Below are 23,599 nucleotides of genomic sequence, written 5' to 3'. Positions count from 1 at the left end.
GTACGTAACAATGTCTATAGATTTATAGATTAAGGTAAGAAGTGTATAATTACTTACTCAATATACATAGGTAAATACCTAATGCGGAGCAACGATTTTGGAGACAAAAAATTGCAAATGAACTATATCTGAAATCATTAAAATATTCTCAAATAGATATTTCTCGTCCAGTTTTCTCGGGTATTTAACGTACTCCTATAGTTCGTTTTTTTTAGCATTAGAAAGAACTTGCAAGAAGGTAAGCGATCTTGACATGTCTTTTAATTGAAAAACGCTTTTTAAAAATCAAAAACTATTACTTGTGAAAGCAAAAGAATATAAATGATCGTATTAGATTCATAATTGTTACATATTTGCCGTAACTTATTTTTAAAATGTGTTTGTCAATTAAGAGACACATCAAGATTATTTACCTAATTTCTAATGCTAAAAAAAACGAAGTATACATGCACCCGCGTTTCTTATCAGAAATTTAGACCATGACCGAACAATCTATCTCCATGTTTCAGAGAAGTGGGTATATACCTGCTAATAGGTATCATATAAACATCCCATAGATAAGCTCTCATACTAAAGACACCGTGTTACTAAAGGCTGCAATAAGCTGAAAAGTGCACACACGCACTACTAATAATAGCGACCCATAAACGGGACCTCTGACCTGGGAAGCGATGTGGGAACCGATAGCCACAATCGCGATTGTGGACTTGCGTGTAGGTGTGGATAGATGATTTCATGTGGCATGGAATGTGTATGAAATAAAGGAGGATACATACCTCGAGGTTGGTAAGCCTTTCATTCTGGATTCCGCAGTCCACTAATATTCTTGAACGTTAAGGTATATGCACTAAACGTATAAACACAAAACTAAACAAAGCAAGAGACGGGAAACAAACAAATAGGTACACAACAACACGTTGTGATTCATCATAAGCAAAATAATATAGACAAAAAAAAAGAATTAAACTAATTAACTAAAAGTACCTAAAAAGTAAAAAACCTACAAATAAAATATTGGCCCCATTTGTATTCACAAATTGTAAGTTTTTAAACCAATTCAATAAAGTAACCATTTTTGAAAACATTCATTAGGTATTAATATTATGTTCACAGTTCACACGCAGCGTTTTTAACTTGACATTAACAGACATTAGTTTGTTGTCTTTTTGACAACATGTGGCATAATAAAGCCAGGTAAGTATATAGGTACGTAGGTTTCTGCAAAAAGGTTGATATGAAAGATTTTAAATTTCTAGAAGTGGCTAACCGGGTCAGCCGGGACAGGTGTCCAAAATTATCTATATTACTCTTAAAGCGTGTTCAGATAATTTTAGATTACTCACATCTTAAGCTGCTGCTGCCGGTACCGGCGAACCTTTGCGGCCAGAGCGCAAACCTCTATAGTGTGACAGACTGAGAATCGCGCATCGCTCTCAAGTTTGCAATCTATAGTTGGTCAAGATCTTGTCAGTAGAAAAAGGCGGCAAATTTGAAAAATGCAGGCGCGAAGGGATATCGTCTCATAGAAAATTATGAATTTCGCGCCTTTTTCTACTGACAAGATTTGCTTGACCATCTGTATTTGCTTGCGGTCTAAGATGCATCGGATCGCATCGGATCTTTCGTAATAAATAAATTCTCCAAAGTGGGCTTCGCTGAAAGGTCTTTTAAAGAAGTGAATGATCCAAGAAGACGCAAGACAATCACGATGTTCAGGCTTACATAATGGAGGAAAGTTCTATGGAAATATCTGAGTGCTCCCATCAAGACAAGTTAAAGAGCTTTACTTATCTCATCAAATGCCCGACTCCGAGCCCATAAAGCTCATAGCACCAGATTGTCTAAGAGATCTACCAAAAACTCTTAAGTTACCTTATACTTACATATTACTCTTTGTCTACTGCATCTATTTGTATAACACTTACGTACCTACTTATATAAATGTGGGTGTGAGTAGGCAGGTAACCTTTTTGCACGCGTAAAATCGGAAAGGAATTCACAACGTGTTTTACACCCTATAGATAAAGGCGAACCAACTCCAACGCTAAATTAACACATTCGCGAGCACACAAGGGAAGCAGGGATTTTGCAATTAAAATTTAAGAGCGCTTGCCTATCTGCTCAATTCCACACACACCAATTTAATCCTTATTCAAATATGCTTAAAGTCAAAATTGTAATTGTTTGTTTCTTGATTAAATTTGCGCGTTTGGAACTAAGTAAATTGGCACTCAAACAAAAGAGTTGAGGTGTTTGCGACCACCTAAAGCTTTGAAGTTGTATGCAAAGCCCATAGAGGTGTGTTTGCGAGAATCCGTTCTGGTCGGTGGTAATTGAGGAAGTGATACGTTGTTTGATGGTGTGTTTAGCTATCATAAGTGGACGCACGTTTCTAATTTCTAATGTGTTAACTATTTACCGTACCGTTAAAAAATAATAGGTAGATGTTGGATTCTTGAGGTTTTTGCTAACACTTGCTAATTAACAGACAGCCGATGTCAAAGACAAAATACGGAGTTTATTTAAAAGATTACTTTCTACGTTCAATAGTAGGTACAGGTACAAAAAAAATGATCATTTTTAAGTTGTCTTCGGTTACCGCGACAGTTACTCATAATATATAATCCGTTTCAATAGTTTTATTTCATTTTTATGGTGCCGTACCTCAAAAGGAAAAAACGGAACCCTTATATAGGATCACTCGTGCGTCTGTCTGTCTGTCCGTCTGTCACAGCCTATTTTCTCGGAAACTACTGGACCAATTAAGTTGAAATTTGGTACACATATGTAAATTAGTGACCCAAACATGGACATGTTTTTTGTATAAATTTAAAATACATACATAGTTTCGAAGTTATTTAAGAAAATAGCCAAAAAATTACCTCTTTATCTCTGAAACTATTGGGTCTAAAATTTTGAAAAAAATACACAAAATAGTTCTTTACATAGAGATGACAGGAAAACCTATTAGAAATGTGCAGTCAAGCGTGAGTCGGACTTATATACGGAACCCTGGAAACGCGAGTCCGACTCGCACTTGCCCGGTTTTTTAAGTTATTTGATTTGTCTAAAAATAAATTTGCCTTTATATTTAACTGTTTGTCCCAGTACACGTGACAATACAAGTGTCCCGGACATTTGGGACGCTGCTTAGATAGATTCGAACCCTTGAGCTCGATTCCCAAATGAATTCTCGTATAAATCTCGCTCCCTTGTTGAGTTTCTTGTTCGTACTTGAATATAATATATACGTGATATATATATAAGTATAAAATGTATAAATGCGAAAGTAACTCAGTCTGTCTGTTTAGATGAAAATTTGGTATGGAGTTAGTTTGACGCCCGAGGAAACACAGGATCGTCATCATCATCATTTCAGCCATATGACGTCCACTGCTGAACATAAGCCTCCCCCTTGATGGGGAGTGAATACCATAATCGCCACGCTTGCCTGGCGGGTTGGCGATCGCAGTCGATTACACCGAATTTGAGGGACGCTGCTGCCCGTCCAGCGGTGGTCTTGGACGTAGTTTAAGGAAATACCCGGGTCCAACACAGGATAACACAGGATAGTTTTTATCAATCATTCATGTCATCATCATCCCTAGCAAACAAAGTCACAGGCAGAAGCTATAGGCATAGTGGTGTATAAAATTAAATTGAAATGTAACCACCTTTGAGTTTTTCTAACGGCGCATGGCCTGTGATGTGTTTGCTGTTACATATTAATCAGGCGCTTAGCACGATTATCGATATGTGCAGCATTAATATGTGCCGCTCTGTAGGCGCATATTGTTTTAATTTAACCTTTTCGACTCCAAGTCAAACAGAATTGCTGCCACTCGGACGCCACGTCACCGAACTGTCAAAACTGAAATTGAACTTTATCTATATGCACGTAGGTCTATATTGCTCTGCGGTCGGTAACCGATTAATCGGTCTTTGGCGTTGGACCTGCGGTGCGGATATATCGGTGATTGGCGTCCAAAAGTTTAATTAATAAATGATGTAGATGTTTTAACCTACTTTAAATATGATACTTTTAGAAGTATTAGAACAAAATAAATTATTTTCAGAATATATTTTAATTTCTTTTTTGGCACAGGCACCTGCCGCGATAGCAGAGGAAGCTGGTTCGATTCCAGCCTGGGGCACTGGCGGCCTGGGTCACTTTTTCTTAGTATACGACATTTATTGCAGTTTTAAAATATAATTTTGTATGATATATTGAATGGATAATCAAGAAAAAAAACAGCAAATTAAATAAATTCGTTATTTGTACGATCAAGTTTTTTTAAACCGGTAAGTTTCAAAATTTCTCCTGAATTTACCTCATGTGTCCCTCTCACCGTGAAATAGATGAAAATTTTTGCTATACAATTAATAATCTCTTCGGAAGTTGCTGACTGAACTTTTGCCATTATTTTTTTTATTTTTAGGGTTCCGTACCCAAAGGGTAAAACGGGACCCTATTACTAAGACTTCGCTGTCCGTCCGTCCGTCCGTCCGTCTGTCACCAGGCTGTATCTCACGAACCGTGATAGCTAGACAGTTGAAATTTTCACAGATGATGTATTTCTGTTGCCGCTATAACAACAAATACTAAAAACAGAATAAAATAAAGATTTAAATGGGGCTCCCATACAACAAACGTGATTTTTGACAAAAGTTAAGCAGCGTCGGGCGTCAGTACTTGGATGGGTGACCGTTTTTTTTTTTGCTTTTTTGTTTTTTTTTGCATTATGGTACGGAACCCTTCGTGCGCGAGTCCGACTCGCACTTGCCCGGTTTTATTTATATAAAGCCTATAAGGTGTCCCACTGCTGGGCAAAGGCCTCCCCCCTAGACCTCCAATCCTACCGACACCATTAATATCATCATTAAATCACGTGATCCAGTAGGGTGTCCATGAAATGAATGTGAATAAAATAAACGGGAATCATAGTTATTACAGGCCAGAGCACATCGGCTGAGTGTGCAACATGCACGTGCGAGTACGCTAAAATGTTGGAACAGAGCACGCAGCCACACGTCACGCAAGTCTAAAGATAAAGAAAGAAGAAGAAAAAATAAACATAAAGAAAGAGATGAAGAGAAGTATAAAGATCTGTAGGATATTACAATGCGCACGTGCACGTCTGCGTACACGCATCCAGTGTGTATATGCCTTTATTGTTTTACTTTTAATCAATCAAATAGCCCATTAATTGATATTTAGGCTTTCATTTTAGGTACCTAGATTTTTCGGGTAATGTGGTTTATACAAACGAAAACAATAGGCAATTATGAAACTTAAGTTTATTCGTCACTTATAGTAAACTTATACATTCTCTACTGCCCGACAGTAAGATAAGATAAAACAAAATCTCTTGTCATCATATTCATTCCTTCCTAATTCCTTACTTCCAGGATGTTATTATTCATAAAACTTTACGGGCCTGATTTAGGTAAATTATGTTTTATCCCTTTCTTACAAATACATAAGTCAAAATGTCAGATAAAGACAAATGAATAACGTCATAAGCGCTTAAAAAAGAAATTGTGAATAACCGCCTCATTCAAACAGAGAACTGAAAAGATGAATTAAGTTAACGAACTTTAATAGTATTACAACCAGATCCAGATAGTCTATATTGTAGCATGTTGCTTAGGGCGGTATTCCACCTGTCCAATGTGTTTTGCGTCTTACATTTTGCTTAGTGAGAGAGTGAGACGCAATGACATTGGATAAAGAAATTGGACACGTGGAATACCACCCTTAGGCCCTCTTGCACCATCTCACTGACCCGGGGTGAGGCATGGCTCACTCCGCGATTTCGACGCTTTGCTACAGGTAGCTAATAGTACATCCGTTCCACACCAATTTTGGGGAAGGCCATAAGCCGCGCGTGGCGCTGTCGCCACCTAGCGGCCATATCTGTGCTGATCGTAACAGACGCGTTTTCTTAGAGAGTGAGTCTTCTGTACCTAGTACTATTATTTATTGTGCCGGAGTTAACCGGTTACACCGTAACCCAAAGTCAAATTGTACTGGTAACCATGGTAACTCCAGGTTTAACCGATTAACCCCGGTTTAGTGGGATGGTGAAAGTGGCCCTTAGAGTGTTTAAATCAATACAGTCACGAACATGCAATGTTAAGTCGTAAACTAGTCGCAGACTGTCGGGCTTGAACTAAGCGGTGCTCATTTGGGCTTGGTCTCCTGGTCGGTGACGTATCGGATGTAGATGGTGTCCTCGGGCTTGGGGTCCTCCTGCTGCGACTCGTCGAGCTGCGAGCACGCAATGGCCAGCGCCGACCCGTCCGCCGAGAACGAGAGGGAAGATACCGCGGTGTTGTACCTGGAAGTTCATTTAGTAAATATATAAAAACACCAATCTGTCAAAATTGAAATTTTCTGTGGGAGGTCTTGAAATTTGCCGCCTCTTTTTACTGAAAAGGTTGCTGTGCCAGTGTATAGTGAAGTAGGTTAGAGACTCCCCGCATCAGTGTCTTTTGAGTGTCGAAGTTTAGCCAGCGCTATGATAGTGTCGTTGCGCAGTTGCGCTAACGATGCGTCGAGCAGCAGCCAGGTAAACTTGACTAGACGCCGACGCTCAGGAGACTCCCTCAGGCATGTCTATAGCAAACGACGTCGAGCAAAGCAAGCGAAGCGTTAGAAATTTTGCGATTCGCAACACATTTGGATCAGTGCAGCAGCGAGTAAGGCCAGGAGTTTAGGCTATTTTGCGATCATAGCATAGCGAAGCCAACTCGGTACAAATAAAGAACTATTGCAATTTCACATGTTAAATAAGACTACGAGCGAAGCGATGTAAGCGATAAGTAGGTTTAGGTGTACGACCTAGAAAGGCAAATTATCTTGGGCCAAATAGAGGGCAAGCGAGCGCGAGGAAAAGCACCCACGAGATGGTCTGATGTTGTGAAGAGAGTGGTTGGCGGCAACATGCAGTGCGTGACCCATATGGCTTATGATCGCACACTGTGGAGACGTAGCATACATGGTCGCGATCCTCACCAATGAGGGACCGAGGAAGAAGAAGGTTTAGGTGTAATGCGACAAGAAGTTAAATTTGGAACTACTTAGTAAATGTGTTAAGCCTTAAAATACATGACATTTCACGACCTTGTACAATTCGAAGATAATTTATAATTTCATTTTCTTGTATGGAATTTAGTAGTATTTCGACTTCATAAAACATCACCATGATTAGTTACTGGTTTCCCAGTTGAACTGCACGCAGCTCAGCTAGTCTTTTAACTAACCTGTGGAATTGACAGAGCCTCTTCTTGTTGAAGCCGTCCCAGATGTTGACATAGCCGTCAGAGCCGCCCGTCGCGAATGTGTTGTACACGGAGTGGAAACTGATGGCGTTCACCGGGTAAATCTTTTCTAAACCTGGAACAGTAACTTTCTTTCAATGGCAGCATCAACGGTCACCAGCAGACGAGAGCGCGTGATGCATTGCTTTTAAAATATAAATCAACTTATGGAATGTACATACGATTCAAATTCGTTTGAGCATAGTAAGATGTGTTCCGTAACAGAAGAGGTGATTGGAATGTATGATGAATAAATAATATCGCACACACAGGCAAACCACAGGCCACTGTCATGGGAGCCTGGGGTTCGCTTGACAACTAATCCCAAGAATTGACGTAGGCACTAGTTTTTATGAAATCTGACCATCTGACCGTCCAACCCAGAGAGTGTCTCTCTGGGTTTATTGAGGTTATTATAAATCTAAATTTAGAATGGCTTTTACAGTAAGTGTACATGTACAAAAATGTTGTTCTGTCCAGGGTGCAAACTCTATACCCACCTCCGTCCTTGATCCGGTGACACTTGAAGGCGTATTTCTTCTTCTGGACCTCTGGATTGCTGTCCAGATATTCCACCGCCACGCGACCCTCGATAGAGCTCAGCACGTATCCCTGGAAATATGGATAGTTGATATAACAAAAAACCGGGCAAGTGCGAGTCGGACTCGCGCACGAAGGGTTCCGTACCATAATGCAAAAAAAAAAAACAAAAAAAGCAAAAAAAAAAAACGGTCACCCATCCAAGTACTGACCACTCCCGACGTTGCTTAACTTTGGTCAAAAATCACGTTTGTTGTATGGGAGCCCCATTTAAATCTTTATTTTATTCTGTTTTTAGTATTTGTTGTTATAGCGGCAACAGAAATACATCATCTGTGAAAATTTCAACTGTATAGCTATCACGGTTCGTGAGATACAGCCTGGTGACAGAGGGACGGACGGACGGACGGACGGACAGCGAAGTCTTAGTAATAGGGTCCCGTTTTACCCTTTGGGTACGGAACCCTAAAAAATTACTTCTCATCTGTGTTTTGCAAACAACTGCTTTTTGATTGTTCAACCCAGAAGGGAAACTTGTCTAGATATTGAATCAATTCATAAATTTTTCATGGCAAACTACCCACACAAATACTTAAAATAAAATCAGAGTTGACAACTTGATTTGATTAATCGAATCATCAATTATTTCTTTAACACTTTAAACCTCCCTCTTATCGTGTGCGACGCGGCATCGTGAACCTTGTCGGAATGCACGAAGATTAATATTGAGCTGTAGCCGCGCTCATGAGTTGACGTTTATGACGATTAAAGGGTTGAATCAGGGAAAAAGGCATTTAGAAGTTGTAAAGCCAGAGTTTGTGCTTTCTTCCTGTGAAATAGATGACAATGAAAGGGTTTCATCAGGCCATATTGGAAGCGCTACCATATAACATTTTTTAATATCATACCTGTTTGTTAGGGAACACTCGGATGCACCTTGTCTGGTACTTGAGTGAGGATTCACGCCGCTGGTTCACGTGCCCCATGTTGCGGACATCCCAGACGAAGATCTTGCGGCCGGACGTGCCCACTACAAACTTCTCGCCAACTATGCTCATGGTGTATACCTGAAAGTTTATTAAGAAGTTTAGCTACTAATTAAGTATGTTGAAGATTTTACAGCTTAGTGCTAATGATTCTGTTTCAGAAAAAATACAAGTAGATGACCTTTCACAACCTTTAATACCTTAATATGGCTACTGTCGCAAATAAAATCAAATTTTAATATGGCAAATGGCCTAGCGTGTATGGGCATGTGATGCGGAGGGATGAAAGTCATGTGACGAGAAAGTTATTACACTTAGTACAAACGAATGTGGAGGGGGGTACTAGGAAAAGAAAACCGAGGAAAAGGTGGATGGACTGTGTGAGAGATGATATGAAACAATTGCAGGTGATTGATGAGATGACGGGCGACAGAGAGGTATGGAAGAGAAAGACATGCTGCGCTGACCCCTAGTGAATGGTACAAGGGCAAGAGAATGATGATGATGCCTACTGTATCTCATTGCCAATTCAATGGTTAAGTATCTCATTGCCAATTCAATGGTCAACTTTCCTGTAGAGTGGACCTGATTTAAATAAATATATGTGTAGATTTGTTAAAAACTGTATAATTAAAGCATTAGTAAAATGTACCTAAATTGTCAACTCTTATAATTTCCACAGAGAACTTGCCTGTTTTCTTGAATGTTTTTTGCAAAAGAGATTGTAAAATCCTACTTGATCACATGAGTTTCTATTCTATTCTATTCAACAATTTTTTGTACAGTTTTAGCCTTCTATATATTAGAGTCCAAATTAAAAAAATTTACACATTAACATCATAAGGAAGATTAACCCTTGGGACGCCTAGTGCCATATCCGTACCAGTCCTGTCCACTGCCGGAGGGTCTTCAATTTTTGTACCCGTCAACTGCCTAGTCCCAGATCTGTACAAAGTGTCTCAACTGCCTTGTGCCTTATCAGTCACCAAATTTATTGTATTATATTTTTACAATTTTGAGATCTAAACACTTACAAATAGAGTTTTATATCATTTGCACAATATCACTTTTTTTTGATCGCGGCAGTTGACGGGTACAAAAATTGAAGACCCTCCGGCAGTTGAGGGGGATGGGACGGATCCGGCACTAGGCATCTGACGGGTACAAGTACGTTTGTCGGTTCGGCGTTCCAGGGGTTAAGAATAATATACAAATAAATCTTTCATTACCCTCTCATTTCCCTGATTATATGTTCCAACACAATTTGGTACTCTGCTGTCCCACATTTTAACAGTGCCGTCCCAACTCCCCGTCAAGACAGCATTGACTTCATTTGCATACTCCACACAGCGGATAGCGCCCTTGTGCTCACCGAGGCTTGTTTCCGAGCCTGCATTGAGGTCATACATCTTGAGTGTCTGATCAAGCCCTCCACTGTATGAATGGACAGCATCCTGAAAACAAATGTTTACATATACAATAAATAACATATTTTTTACATATATCATATATGTACTTTTACTTATCAATAACAATACAAATGTCATATAAACTAGCATCCTACGTTGTTTATATCTAAAAACACTTATCAAATTTATTAAAACTGTTAATAACCAACTATACTTTCATTTCATTCAAGACGTTTACAAAACGTAGTCTCTAAAATTTTACACAAATTCATGTTGCAAAAAAATACCACGACCTACTTTACAGCAGCATTTAGGTTATAATTTCAGAAAATGAAGTGTTCCAATATAGTTCCAATGTTATCATAGATAAAAACATGTAATGTTCTCCAAACAATATGTAGTATGTACAAGATAGTGGAGAAATAACAGATCTTTCTCACCCTAAAGCAGACATCCAGCACGGGAAGCTCATGGTTGTATTTATGCCGCTCCACATTCCCGCTCACATCGTACAGCCTCACGGAGCAGTCCCAAGATGATACCAGAAGAAATTGGTTGGACTTAGGAGCAAATTTAACACTCGATATCACGTCTTCGGGCAGACTTTTCAGTTTAAATTCGGTGCGGGATTCCGCGACCCGCGTCACTGTCATTGTGGAAGCAATTTTGTAAGGTTTGTCTAGTAACTTTGGTTAATAAAATTGTCCGTTCTGTTGAAAAGGTCGATGTTACTTATTATAAGCGATAAAATGCCAATGCCGGTGCTGCAAAGCTAAAACAATAAAGAAATCAACGAAATCGCGGAGCTTGGTTCGGTTTAGCGACGAAGTGACGTTTTCGTTTTGTTTCGTTTTGTTATGTCGCTTCGCTTGTTATAATTCATGCTGTTCAATTATTTTAATATTTTGCTGAGGTTTAAAAATTACATAGTTAAGTATAAAGATACTTTATTTACGAAGTATTATTTATATTTACATTGATCCTGTTAGTATCTTGTTGTAAAAATACAATGTATTTATCTATTTATACACAATTGTATGTAAAACAAAACGCTAACTACGACGTACTTATAACGATGCGTTCACATCAGTATATTATATTTAATGTTCAAATTACCTAAATCCACCTAAAACAAGTTTACTAAAACAACTTCAATAATAATATATTAGTTACAATGATTAAAACTTCTGTTTATAAATTATTTTCAACAGTAGTACGTAAGTTAACAACAGTAATTAAATATCGATAAACACTTAATAGCTTGAACGCAACTTTATTGACTTGACATGTTTGTGATGAGGTGTGAATCGTACTGTGGAATCGTAGATTCCGTCTCGAAATGATTTTAAGTAAATCGTTTGTTGCATAAAGTTTTGTGATGTTACATTTGTGCTACTCTAACTCGAGTGAATAAATCTACCAACACGATACAATAGTGCCTGTTTAGAGTTATGTAAATATCAACAGTATCACCGTACATCAAAGTCGATTCCAGTGGGAATGAATGGAGTGACTTCCTAATAAAATAACGATGCAAACCAACCTGAAAACTAAAGAAATGTTTATAGTACGAGCTTTAGAGAAAATATTAGCCGATAAGGACATAAAGAGGTCCTATCACAGCCAGCTAAAGAAGTCCTGTGAAGTGGCTTTAGGTAAGTGTCGAATTGTCACTTGTCGAACCCGTATCGGATTATTGTATAGACATTTTATTTGCGCTAATTAGGTTAGCACAATATATTCACTTGAGGAATTTTAATGGTCTAATTAATTTAGTAAATGTATTACGACCTTGGGAGTGAAAGTGGTGGGAGGTACCTGCTTGCCTTATCAAAGTCATTGGAATATAATCTGTCCACTTCTACTACTTATGTTCGAACCACTTCAATATGTGATGCTCATTAAGTGTCAACTTATTCAAATTGGTTTATAATGGTTTATGTTTAGCACTAAACAATCTGTAGCAACATAATTAGTAAACAACTAAATGTGTATGAGGTCATGTCACTCCTAAGATGGCTCTATAACTGTGTGTTTAAATCATTATTGCACTGTTGTATGAATTATTCAACATACACAGGATATGTCATAATTGTTTTAGTGTACACATGTTTTTGCTTTGTTACAGAGGAAATCAAAACAGAATTAAAAAATGGAGGTCAACCAGAGACTACAGAGAGTCCCACATCAGGTACTCTCCCATTGCCCAAAAATGATGCATCCAACATCATTACGGCTGAAAAATACTTCTTACCCTTTGAACTGGCATGCCAGAGCAAAGCATCCCGGATAGTGGTCACGGCTCTTGACTGTCTCCAGAAACTAATAGCTTATGGTCATCTAACAGGGAATGTTCCTGATTCAACAACACCAAGAAAGTTGCTAATTGACCGCATTGTGGAGACAATCTGTGGCTGCTTCACTGGCCCTCAAACTGATGAGGGAGTTCAACTTCAGATCATTAAAGCTCTCCTCACTGTCATCACAAGCCAGCATGTTGAGGTTCATGAAGGCACAGTCCTCCTGGCCGTCCGAACCTGTTATAATATTTATTTAGCAAGTAAGAATCTTATTAATCAAACTACAGCGCGCGCGACCCTCACACAAATGCTTAATGTCATATTCACTAAAATGGAAAACCAGGCTCTAGAAACGGAAACTACTGAAGTACACCATAAAATTCCCAATGGCAATATTGTAACTGATGACCAATCAAATCACATCAGTGAAGAAAATAAGAGTATCACACCAGGCCCAACTGATAGTATGGACGATGTTTTAGAAGCCAAGATTATTGCTAAGCAAATTGTGGACTCAGTTATTGATAATGCTGTAACAATAGCATTCAAAAAATCAGCTGAAGATATCAGTCAAAATGGTCCAGAAAATAATGAGAATCCAGATTCTCAAGACAGTGGCAGCGTATCCCATGAAAGTAATGGTCAAGCACCAACGGAATCTTCAATGACAAGGATACCATCTCAAGAAAGTGTTGATGTTGCTTCAGAAAATGATAATTCCGTCACAGCTAAATTTACACACATCCTACAAAAAGATGCCTTCCTAGTTTTCAGAGCTCTTTGCAAATTGTCCATGAAACCCCTTCCTGAAGGCACCCCTGATCCTAAATCTCATGAACTGAGATCTAAAATCCTTTCTCTACACCTACTTCTATCTATCCTTCAAAATGCTGGTCCAGTATTCAGAAACAATGAAATGTTTATCACTGCTATAAAACAATATCTTTGCGTAGCTCTGTCTAAAAATGGAGTGAGCTCTGTACCTGAAGTATTTGAACTGTCATTGGCCATCTTCTTGGCTCTACTCCAGAATTTCAAAGTGCATCTAAAGAAGCAGATTGAAGTATTTTTCAAGGAGATTTTTATGAATATTTTGGAGACATCAAGTTCGTCTTTCGAACACAAATGGATGGTTATCCAAGCCCTGACGAGGATTTGCGGCGATGCACAGAGTGTTGTAGATATATACGTCAACTATGACTGTGATTTGTCAGCCGCTAACTTATTCCAAAGACTAGTCAACGATGTTTCAAAGATAGCCCAAGGGAGACAAGCTCTAGAGTTAGGAGCTACACCTAACCAAGAGAAATCGATGCGTATCCGAGGATTGGAGTGCCTCGTTTCAATACTAAAGTGTATGGTAGAGTGGAGTAAAGAGCTCTATATTAACCCAAATCTTCAAACAACACTGGGAGAAAAACCAGTAAAGGAAGACATAGACCATCACAGCATCAAATCACATGGAGGATCTAGTCTTAGCTTGGTCTCAACAGGATCAAGCAATGTTGGAAACAGGGAAACCTTAGATTCCCCTGAACAGTTCGAAGTATTAAAACAACAGAAGGAAGTTTGGGAAACAGGCATAGACCTGTTTAATCGGAAACCGAAAAAGGGCGTCGCTTTCCTTCAAGAACAAAATTTGTTGGGAACCTCTACTAAAGAAATAGCAGAGTGGCTGCTAACCGACGAACGACTCGATAAAACGTTCATTGGAGAATTTTTAGGTGAAAACGACGATCATTCCAAAGAAGTTATGTACGCTTACGTTGATTCCATTAATTTTTCAAACATGGACATTGTGGCAGCTCTTCGTCATTTCTTAGAAGGATTCCGACTCCCTGGTGAAGCCCAAAAAATCGACAGGCTTATGGAAAAATTCGCATCACGCTATTGCGAATGCAACCCAAGCAACACTTTATTCATGAGCGCGGACACAGTTTACGTCCTCGCGTTTTCCATTATAATGCTAACAACTGATTTGCACTCGCCGCAAGTAAAGAATAAAATGACAAAAGAACAATACATCAAACTGAATAGCGGTATAAGCGACAACAACGACTTGCCGCGTGAATACCTATCGCAGATTTATGACGAAATAGCTGGCCATGAAATTAAAATGAAGAGCACATCTAAACCGGGCAAGCATATGATCGCAAATGAAAAGAAACGCAAGTTTATTTGGAACATGGAGATGGAGCAAATTTCCACAGCTGCTAAAAATTTGATGGAGTCTGTTTCTCACGTTCAGACACCGTTTACGACTGCGAAACATGTCGAGCACGTACGACCAATGTTCAAGATGGCCTGGACTCCTTTCCTGGCTGCCTTTTCTGTGGGTCTCCAAGATTGTGACGATCCAGAAATAGCCTCCCTATGTTTGGATGGTATCCGCTGCGCTATTCGCATCGCTTGCATTTTCCACATGTCTTTAGAAAGAGACGCTTACGTACAAGCTTTAGCGCGATTCACATTACTGACAGCGAACTCACCGATCACAGAAATGAAAGCCAAGAACATAGACACAATAAAAACATTGATTACAGTCGCGCACACTGATGGAAACTACTTAGGATCGAGTTGGTTGGACGTCGTCAAATGCATTTCTCAGTTAGAATTAGCTCAGTTCATAGGCACAGGTGTGAGGCCTCAATTTTTGTCCAGCTCTGGTATTAAACCTCAACCAGATTCTCTAAAATTCGGTCTTATGTCTTTAGACCCGAGTGTGAAAGAACATATTGGAGAAACAAGCTCACAGAGTGTGGTGGTCGCAGTTGACAGAATATTTACTGGGTCTACCAGGCTTGACGGAGATGCCATCGTTGACTTCGTTAAAGCACTCTGTCAAGTGTCATTAGACGAATTGAGCCATCCGACGAACCCTCGTATGTTTTCCCTCCAGAAAATTGTCGAGATCTCCTACTACAACATGGGCAGAATCAGGTTGCAATGGTCTCGTATTTGGCAAGTCCTGGGCGACCACTTCAATAAAGTAGGCTGCAGTAGCAACGAAGATATTTCCTTCTTCGCAGTAGATTCGCTAAGACAGCTATCAATGAAATTCATAGAAAAAGGAGAATTCGCCAATTTCAAATTCCAGAAAGACTTTTTAAGGCCATTCGAGCATATTATGAAGAAGAATAATTCGCCAACGATAAGAGACATGGTTGTCCGCTGCATCGCCCAAATGGTCAATTCCCAAGCTCCCAATATCAAATCAGGTTGGAAGAACATTTTTTCAGTATTTCATTTAGCTGCAAGCGATCAAGACGAAGCGATAGTTGACTTAGCATTCCAAACTACAGGGAAAATAATAACTGAGCTCTATGAAAAGCAGTTCTCAGCTATGATTGATTCATTTCAAGACGCAGTCAAGTGTCTGTCAGAATTCGCTTGCAATGCTAAGTTCCCTGACACGTCCATGGAGGCCATAAGACTTGTACGATCGTGCGCAACGGCAGTTGGAGCATCTCCACAGCTATTCGCAGAACACGCAGGACTTGAAGGGGAGCAAGGAGCGCCAGAAGAAGATAGAGTTTGGCTCCGCGGTTGGTTCCCGCTATTGTTCTCCCTTTCCTGCGTAGTCAGTCGCTGTAAACTGGACGTCCGCACGCGAGGCCTCACCGTCCTCTTTGAAATCATCAAAACCCACGGGGAATCATTCCGTCCACACTGGTGGAGAGACTTATTCAACATTTTGTTCCGAATCTTCGATAACATGAAGCTGCCTGAACACCAGTTGGAAAAAAACGAGTGGATGACGACGACGTGCAACCACGCACTATACGCTATTGTAGATGTGTTCACACAATACTTTGACGTTCTCGGGTCGTTGTTACTCGAGCAGCTATACGCGCAGCTACACTGGTGTGTGCAACAAGATAACGAGCAACTGGCTCGCTCAGGAACCAACTGTTTAGAAAATCTAGTGATCTCCAATGGAACAAAATTCGATGACACCACTTGGAGCAATACCTGCCAAATTATGTTGGATATTTTCAACAGCACGCTTCCCTCAGCACTGTTAACGTGGAAACCTGAAGATGAAGATGAGGCGCCCGCGCGCGGAATACTTAAAAAACCTCAAGCGGACGACGCGCGTTCCAGCAACCGCGTATTCAACAGTCTTTTAATCAAATGCGTGGTCCAACTTGAGCTGATCCAAACCATAGACAATATAGTCTTCTATCCTGCAACATCTCGGAAAGAAGACGCAGAAACGCTGGCGTTAGCAGCGGCAGAACTAACCGGTGGGGCGCCGGGCAGTGGCCAAGATTGCCAGCGAGAAGAGCAAGGAATGTACAGACTTTTAAGCACTCCGCATTTACTACGACTAGTCGAATGTCTGCTCTGCAGCCATCGTTTTGCAAAGACGTTTAACACGAACAACGCCCAGCGCAACGTTCTCTGGAAAGCGAACTTTAAAGGTTCAGTCAAACCTAATATGCTTAAGCAGGAGACGCAATCCTTGGCCTGTGCTTTAAGGGTGTTGTTCAAGATGCACGGAGACGAGTCCAGACGAGCGCACGCGGGGCCTGTGCAGGCGCTGCTGTTGTCGGTGTGCTGTGAGGCGCTGGAGTACTTCGCGGCGCTACAGCACGAGGCACATCGCGACGCGTGGACCTCTATACTGCTGCTAATACTGACGAGAATACTGAAGATGCCTGATGAAAGGGTGAGTATTTTACCTGATAAAATAAGGCTCCTATCTACAACATTTCGCGCGATAGAGATTACAGAATAGACTCTGCTAAAGTGGCCAATAATGAGTGAGATTAGTGGCCGCTTTTTAATTACCCGTTTTCCGTTTATTTAAATTATATATAGCCTAAGCAAATTAGAAAAATCTGCGGAAATAATTCGTGTAGTTTTGAAAATTGGTACAGGTATACCTTGTGGTGTCCAGATAAACATACTAAAAGTCCTCGAGGGTAGGGGGTGTGCTGGGGGTGTAGAGGGGGGTTGAAGGTACTTTTTTTCATATTTTTGCTCATATCTCGAATATCTGTACGAATAGCATTATAATTACTTAGGACAAAAGTTTTAACATAAAATTTACTACAAATTTGGTTATGTTTATTTTTACTCTGCGATCAATACTTTAGGAGCTACAGGCTGTTAAAGTTAAATAAGTAATAAAAAATAGACGGTTTAAGAAAACGTCGTTTATTTGTAATTGTTGACTTTTAGTATGTTTATCTAGACACCACAAGGTATGCCTGTACCAATTTTCAAAACTACACGAATTATTTCCGCAGCTTGCCCAAATTCGGCTTAATTTGACGTGGCTAATAGTATAAATACTTCTGGGTGGGATTATTAAAAAGATTATTATGATCGAAAAGGAACTTGGCCGTAGCTAAGCAAGTGTAGCTAAACTAATAGATAATTAGGTTATCTCTGGCTTATCCGATATTTCATGGCATGGCGACTTCGTAGCCTACGATCTCAGTATATAACTTTAATTATTGCCTAAAGTAGATAATAATAATAATTACATCTACTTTCATCACACGAAGCTAAGAATTGTGGAGAATATATTATATTATCTGTTGCTCCGTTTAAAATTTTCGGGTCCTTCGAGCCCTATCATTTTATAAGGCGTTGTAATAATTTGCTTATCTTCAGCAAATATTACTAGTTATACCCTACTAAGTAGATTGCTGGTGAATCGATAATTCTTTAAGGAAAATAGCTCTTGCGGCTAAGCACGAATCGATGTTAATACCTAGCTACAGATATTTTCATCGCTTTTTTTTGTTTCATGATTAAAACCCATCGAATTAATTATCTTTAAAGTATATTCCGTTATTCGCCTTTTACAACGGAGTAAGATTCAAATTCGTTAACATATCTTTGACATCAACCGCACAACTACTAACCCAAAGGTGGTTTCGTAACATAAATTACTCATAATAAATTGTGACGCAGTTTGATCTACAAACAATAAGCCTGAGAGATTATAGCGTTGTGGTTGTGGCTTATTGCAGCGCATCGGTCCGATAAAAACAACGCGTCAGTGAATATGTACTCGTATAGTAACAAATGAGGATTCCTTTGTCCAGCAGTGGACGTCTTTCGGCTGAGATAATGATGATGATGAAATGAGGATTCATTGTTTCTTTTTGTTTACAAAACATAACTTTGTTTGGTCTTGGTCTGGTTGTAGGTACGCGCCATCTGCCATTACTAGCAGTCCCGTATCCAAATCCAAATGTATTTGCCTGATTAGATACTCTATTTTCTTAGCATAAATCACATAAAAATGTACTCAATTAAAATCGCTCGCATACAAATTCGTCTCAAAAAGCTAGTGAATATTGTATCTACCGCAAACTTCACAAATGTTGATTCGCCTAATCCCATCTCTCACATCTGTCACTACAACTCCCAATACAACTCATCAATATAACTCCCAAAAGTCACATGAATAGGTACTGATCTGTCGAAGTACTCGATTCGTTTGCTATAGCAACCATACCTACACGAGAAGCAGCAGCGACGCATTTTTAAAATACCTACGCTGCTATATTGCTGTAAAAAATCTGCGTGTGCGATGGTAGTCGAGACATTATGCATGCTTACCCAACTTACTCTCGCTTCGTCCATGCCTGTCTTGTAGGTTTCGCTCCACTGGCACGAGTAATCAGCTCTAATGGACTGTGAATGGAATAAGATATTGGAATCCCTGGCCTTGCTAAAAGTTATGTTTCCCTTCTATTCCAGTTCGCAGCCCACGTGTCTCGCTACTACCCCCTGCTCTGCGAGGTTACATGCTTCGACGTGAAGCCCGAGCTGCGATCCGTGCTGCGCCGCGTGTTCCTGCGCATAGGGCCCGTATTCAGCATAACCGAGGCGCGCGCGCAGTAGCTAGTGACACCTAGCGACGAATGACGAAACTGCTGACACGTTCTGTTTATCGCTGGTATTTTAAGAGTAGACGTGATACAGCTGAAGTTTCAACTTTCAATTAACATACCAATTTTATATCGAACGGGTATGAGAGGAAAGGAATTATGCCAGCGATAAACGTCGTGATGAATTGATAATGTAAGATATCATAAACAACAGATGAGATTTTTTAGTGACTCGTTTCACTCGTTATTTATTGTAGAACTTTAAATTAATTATAGTCGCACCAATAAAAGTCTGCAGCGGATTTGATAGCCCACGCAGCGTAATTGTTATTTATACGTCATAATTTCATAGAAGTTTGACGTATAAAATGACGCTTGCACTGCATGGGCTATCAAAATCGCTGCAGACTTTTTACGGTCGGACTATAATTTGACCAGGGAATAGAGTTTGGAGAAACATGTTGAATAAAATGGGCGTCAATAATCTTAAAATTTTAACAAGAGATTTGGCTTAGGTATGTTATTTTTTATTATATTTTCTGCTGTTTATGATATCTGTGACGGAAGTTTACGAATGTAAACAAAATGGCCTTATATTTTTGTAGGTTAACTTCGATGTTAAAATGATAATGTTTCGTTGATTCTTAAATTTTAATGTGACATTGACGGTACTTCAGTAGTATTAAAAGTGATCTATTATAAATAGGGAGTAGTCTTACGTCTAATTTATATAAATTATTTTATTGTCGACAGTTGAAAATTAAAATTGTATTATAGAAGTTGTACCTATAAATTATTGTGTTATTCTGTATATTTGAAAGTTTTTATTGTCTGGGAGCTGAATCCACCGCTGCTTTTCTTGTTTCTGGCTAGACTGATCTGACTGTGATCGTTTGTTCCCACGCTTTTCATGCTATATCATATTTTCTGACGGAGTGATTCAGAGCTCGCACGCGACTATAGTTATTCCTATGAATAAAATTATACATTAATCTGGTGTTGTTTTATTGGATTTTCAAACCCTCAATGGACCTCTCGAGGGAATCTAAATCCCAGATAACAAGTTGTCCGTCCATGCCGGATGTGCTGAATTTCTTGGCATTAGCCTTTGTGCCCTTGTACAAATTGATGCTAGTTATAGCATTCTGGTGGATAGAGTCCAGGAAAGTGTCATTAGTCTCAATGCGGGCCTGCCGGTCAAGACTTTGGAACTTCTTCATGGCTGAAAGCCCTCCGGACTCCTTCCTCTGAGTATTATCCAGTTTGGCAACGAACTTCAATCCATTCCCATCATGGCAGTAAAGTAGTGGAATGCAGCTGTGTCCTGCCACCACAAGGGAGTTGTTGGTCACCCAGTTGCATCCCAAGAATGGCAGATATTCAGTCTTCAGTTTAATGACTTCCTTCTTCTGATTGGCGTCGGCGACGTTGATCGAGCTGTCATGTCCGACCCAGGCCACTTTGTTGCCATCAGCAGAGAAAGACACGCTATGGACCCAGCCACCACCTGAAGGAGAATTAGGGAACTCTGCAAGCAACTGGCCTAATGGCAGCTTAGTACCCCAAACATTTGGTCCTGGCTGGTCTTCAATGTCCTTGATATAAGCAGAGAACACCCTCACCTTAAAATCTGCGGAGCCTGCGACTAACAGAATATTATTTGGATGCCAATCCAGAGTAGTCACGGTAGAACGGATAGGCTTCTTGATATGCTTAGAGACCCACCAGTTATTTTCCTTCTCAAAGTAACAAATAGAGATCAGTCGGGCGCCAGATCCAACAGCAAACTTATTTTCCATCGGAGACCATTTTACGCAAGTGGCAGCTCGGTTGATGCGAAGAAGTACTAAAGTGGTGGTCCACTTGCCATCCTCGCCTTGGGTCCACACGTACGCGTTGCGATCGACAGAGCAGGTGACTATGCGGTTGGTGTTGGGCGCCCAGTCAATGCCCATTACCCTCAGGTCATGTTCGGCGAGGTTGTTGGTTTGCTTCCAATCATTGCCATCTTTCTGGTAGATATGGACCTCATTGTTGTTAGGAGAGAACGCGATTTCTGCAAAGAAACAAGGAAGCATATAAGAATCCCACTATTTATTAAATTTTTTTGGCTTTTGGATTGTATATCGTATATTTTTTTTAATTACCTAGTTTTTAAATATGTGACATCCTTAGGAAGGGTCTCCAAAATACAATGATCAGATAGCCAGGTCTTTTCCTCAGCAAGAACAACCAAATTCTGGCTCACAAATTTATTTTTAGTTGTAGTGTGGGTGTGGCCCACAATGCACAAAGTTTGGAGACCCCTATTTAAAACAAACTGCTACCAATAGGTACGGCTTTGATGTCCTGTCCTCACTGAGGTGAGCTGAGGAGTGTATTAAACAAACCAAAGGATAACCTTAAAGATGTCCTTCTGCAGTGCAGGAATATAAGTACATTTAGGCCCTCTTGCACCATCCCACTAACACGGAGTTAACCGGGTAAACCGTTAACCCAGTGTCAAATAGTACTGGTAACCATGGCAACTCCAGGTTTAACTGGTTAACCCCGGGTTAGGGGAATAGTGCAAGTGGGCCTAAAGGAGAATAGTGGAATGCTGCCCAGACAGTAACCTGCAGCTCCAACTCCTAGAAATTAGGCTGATTGAATGTGAAAGGTAGGGTTGCCAGATGGTCGGGATTTGGCGGGATTCTCCCGATTTTTAGCATGTATTCCCGATTCCCGACAAAGTGTAAACTGTCCCGAAAAACAGCTTCACGTTATAAACAATAATTTCAAGCTGTCGTCGACCGAGCGAGCTGACGTAGTGCCAATTAAAAAAAAATCAATGTTTTTTATTTGGTATCTAGGTGGATTTATACAATAATTTATGGTGGATACCTCCTGTTAAGTATAGCAATACTTGTGTTAGGAGATACCGCTCCTTTCAAACGGAGTGTTTCAGGTTTAATATCAGATACATATTGTTTTAATTGTTACATAGCCAATAATGTAAAATATCGTTGTTTTTAATACAATTACTGTAATTTGAATGTTTTTTTTCCCGGCTTAAGTCCCAAAATCCCGAAAAATTTCTATTGTGTCCCGATAATAGCGCCTTTCGATCTGGCAACCCTAGTGAAAGGTGATAAAGCCCACATATTTTATGGACATCCCTACATATTATAATCATGGGTGAATCAACTTTTTCTTGTGGCTCCTTTGCTGTTGCTGAACTGTTCGTTTCTATGAGGAAGGAAAATTCCTGGTTGGATATTGAGCATATGACTGTAGCTGGGTGGTTTTCCTTATGAACAGAGCTAGGTTTTCCCTAAATTTGCCCTTTTTTTTCTGTAATAAATTTGTAGCTGTACCATATACTGGCCAATTTTTTTCAATATAATAATTCGGTACAACAAGATAAGCTGAAAAGGAATACTAAGCTGAAAAGGAATACCAGTGCAATGCTGCATTAACTAAAATAGCTAACTATTATTTATCAAGCTCAGGCCTATCCAAGTAGTCTTACTTTTGTGTTATAAATAGGTACCTTCTTTCTAAATCAATTGGCAAGAAAATATACTGCGAGTACATAACGACGAACACTTACGAGTTCTATCCTTGTTCCATGCAGGGCAAGTTATCGGGGCGCATGAGTCACCGAAAGTCAGCGTCTGAGACATTCTAGCGGCCTGAAATTTGATATTAAACCTTATAATTTTAGTTATGAACTCTTAAATCCATGCGTTGACTTATTTTCACATCTCTTACCTCAACTTTCTACAGGAAACACTGAAGTATCGACACTCCCGCAAAGGTGTTGTAGAGATAAGAAATTCGTGGACTCTGGGCAGTCAACACGAATTTCCTCAAAACTATTTACTAACAACAACTAAATGAAGTAAATTAAGTCACAGAATAATGCAGGAAATGCAATAATAATGAGGAATTTTAAAATCTGAATCACCGGACGAAAACACCCAACTCGGCGATTATGACAGAATTGAGCTGTTAGAAATATAAATAAAAACGTCACTACGATTCTTCACTCTACATTTTTTTATACATGTTGCAAACATGTTGTCTTAAACAGCTTTGGGCATAGACAAAAAAAACGATAGGAGACGGTTTTGCACATCACTAAAAATAAAGCATCCCACTGATGAGAATGAATTATCTGACCAAAATAAATACATTGCAAGCCT

General features: G+C 39.7%; 4 protein-coding genes across 4 annotated transcripts in view; 1 reads left to right on the top strand and 3 right to left on the bottom strand.

Moving 5' to 3' along the window:
- The window catches only part of LOC134669098 (cytochrome c oxidase subunit 6B2-like), a 308,332-nt gene that overhangs the window by 245,281 nt on the left and 39,452 nt on the right, over window positions 1-23,599 (bottom strand). The gene's annotated exons all lie outside the window — the stretch shown is intronic.
- On the bottom strand, window positions 5,282-11,099 carry LOC134669066 (mitotic checkpoint protein BUB3). The gene is made up of 6 exons (XM_063526589.1): window positions 10,699-11,099; window positions 10,079-10,303; window positions 8,772-8,930; window positions 7,824-7,935; window positions 7,267-7,399; window positions 5,282-6,341 (listed from the first exon to the last, which is right to left on the bottom strand). Exons 1-6 carry the CDS (start codon window positions 10,909-10,911, stop codon window positions 6,185-6,187), a joined length of 999 nt encoding a protein of 332 aa, XP_063382659.1. The 5' UTR covers window positions 10,912-11,099; the 3' UTR covers window positions 5,282-6,184.
- Window positions 11,532-20,405, top strand: LOC134669064 (brefeldin A-inhibited guanine nucleotide-exchange protein 1). The gene is made up of 3 exons (XM_063526587.1): window positions 11,532-11,913; window positions 12,387-17,230; window positions 19,282-20,405. The coding sequence occupies exons 1-3, from the start codon at window positions 11,790-11,792 to the stop codon at window positions 19,423-19,425; spliced, it is 5,112 nt and encodes a 1,703-aa protein (XP_063382657.1). The 5' UTR covers window positions 11,532-11,789; the 3' UTR covers window positions 19,426-20,405.
- On the bottom strand, window positions 20,401-23,392 carry LOC134669065 (actin-related protein 2/3 complex subunit 1A-B). Its single transcript, XM_063526588.1, has 3 exons — window positions 23,166-23,392; window positions 23,005-23,086; window positions 20,401-21,468 (listed from the first exon to the last, which is right to left on the bottom strand). The coding sequence occupies exons 2-3, from the start codon at window positions 23,075-23,077 to the stop codon at window positions 20,417-20,419; spliced, it is 1,125 nt and encodes a 374-aa protein (XP_063382658.1). The 5' UTR covers window positions 23,078-23,086; window positions 23,166-23,392; the 3' UTR covers window positions 20,401-20,416.

This window comes from Cydia fagiglandana, chromosome 11 (assembly GCF_963556715.1).
Source record: "Cydia fagiglandana chromosome 11, ilCydFagi1.1, whole genome shotgun sequence".
NCBI lineage: Eukaryota > Metazoa > Arthropoda > Insecta > Lepidoptera > Tortricidae > Cydia > Cydia fagiglandana.
Note: the sequence above shows the minus strand (reverse complement) of the source record. Positions and strands in the feature narration are given on the sequence as shown.

Excerpts from the sequence above, each read along its gene's own strand:
- LOC134669066 (XM_063526589.1), bottom strand. The coding sequence starts at position 10,911 with ATGACAGTGACGCGGGTCGCGGAATCCCGCACCGAATTTAAACTGAAA. Across the intron at positions 7,936-8,771 it reads GAGTGTTCCCTAACAAACAG|GGATACGTGCTGAGCTCTAT; the intron begins GTATGATATTAA and ends CCATATTTCCAG. Across the intron at positions 7,400-7,823 it reads TCACCGGATCAAGGACGGAG|GTTTAGAAAAGATTTACCCG; the intron begins GTGGGTATAGAG and ends TTACTGTTCCAG.
- LOC134669064 (XM_063526587.1), top strand. The coding sequence starts at position 11,790 with ATGCAAACCAACCTGAAAACTAAAGAAATGTTTATAGTACGAGCTTTA. Across the intron at positions 11,914-12,386 it reads GTCCTGTGAAGTGGCTTTAG|AGGAAATCAAAACAGAATTA; the intron begins GTAAGTGTCGAA and ends GCTTTGTTACAG. Across the intron at positions 17,231-19,281 it reads TGAAGATGCCTGATGAAAGG|TTCGCAGCCCACGTGTCTCG; the intron begins GTGAGTATTTTA and ends CTTCTATTCCAG.
- LOC134669065 (XM_063526588.1), bottom strand. The coding sequence starts at position 23,077 with ATGTCTCAGACGCTGACTTTCGGTGACTCATGCGCCCCGATAACTTGC. Across the intron at positions 21,469-23,004 it reads ATGGAACAAGGATAGAACTC|AAATCGCGTTCTCTCCTAAC; the intron begins GTAAGTGTTCGT and ends GTTTCTTTGCAG.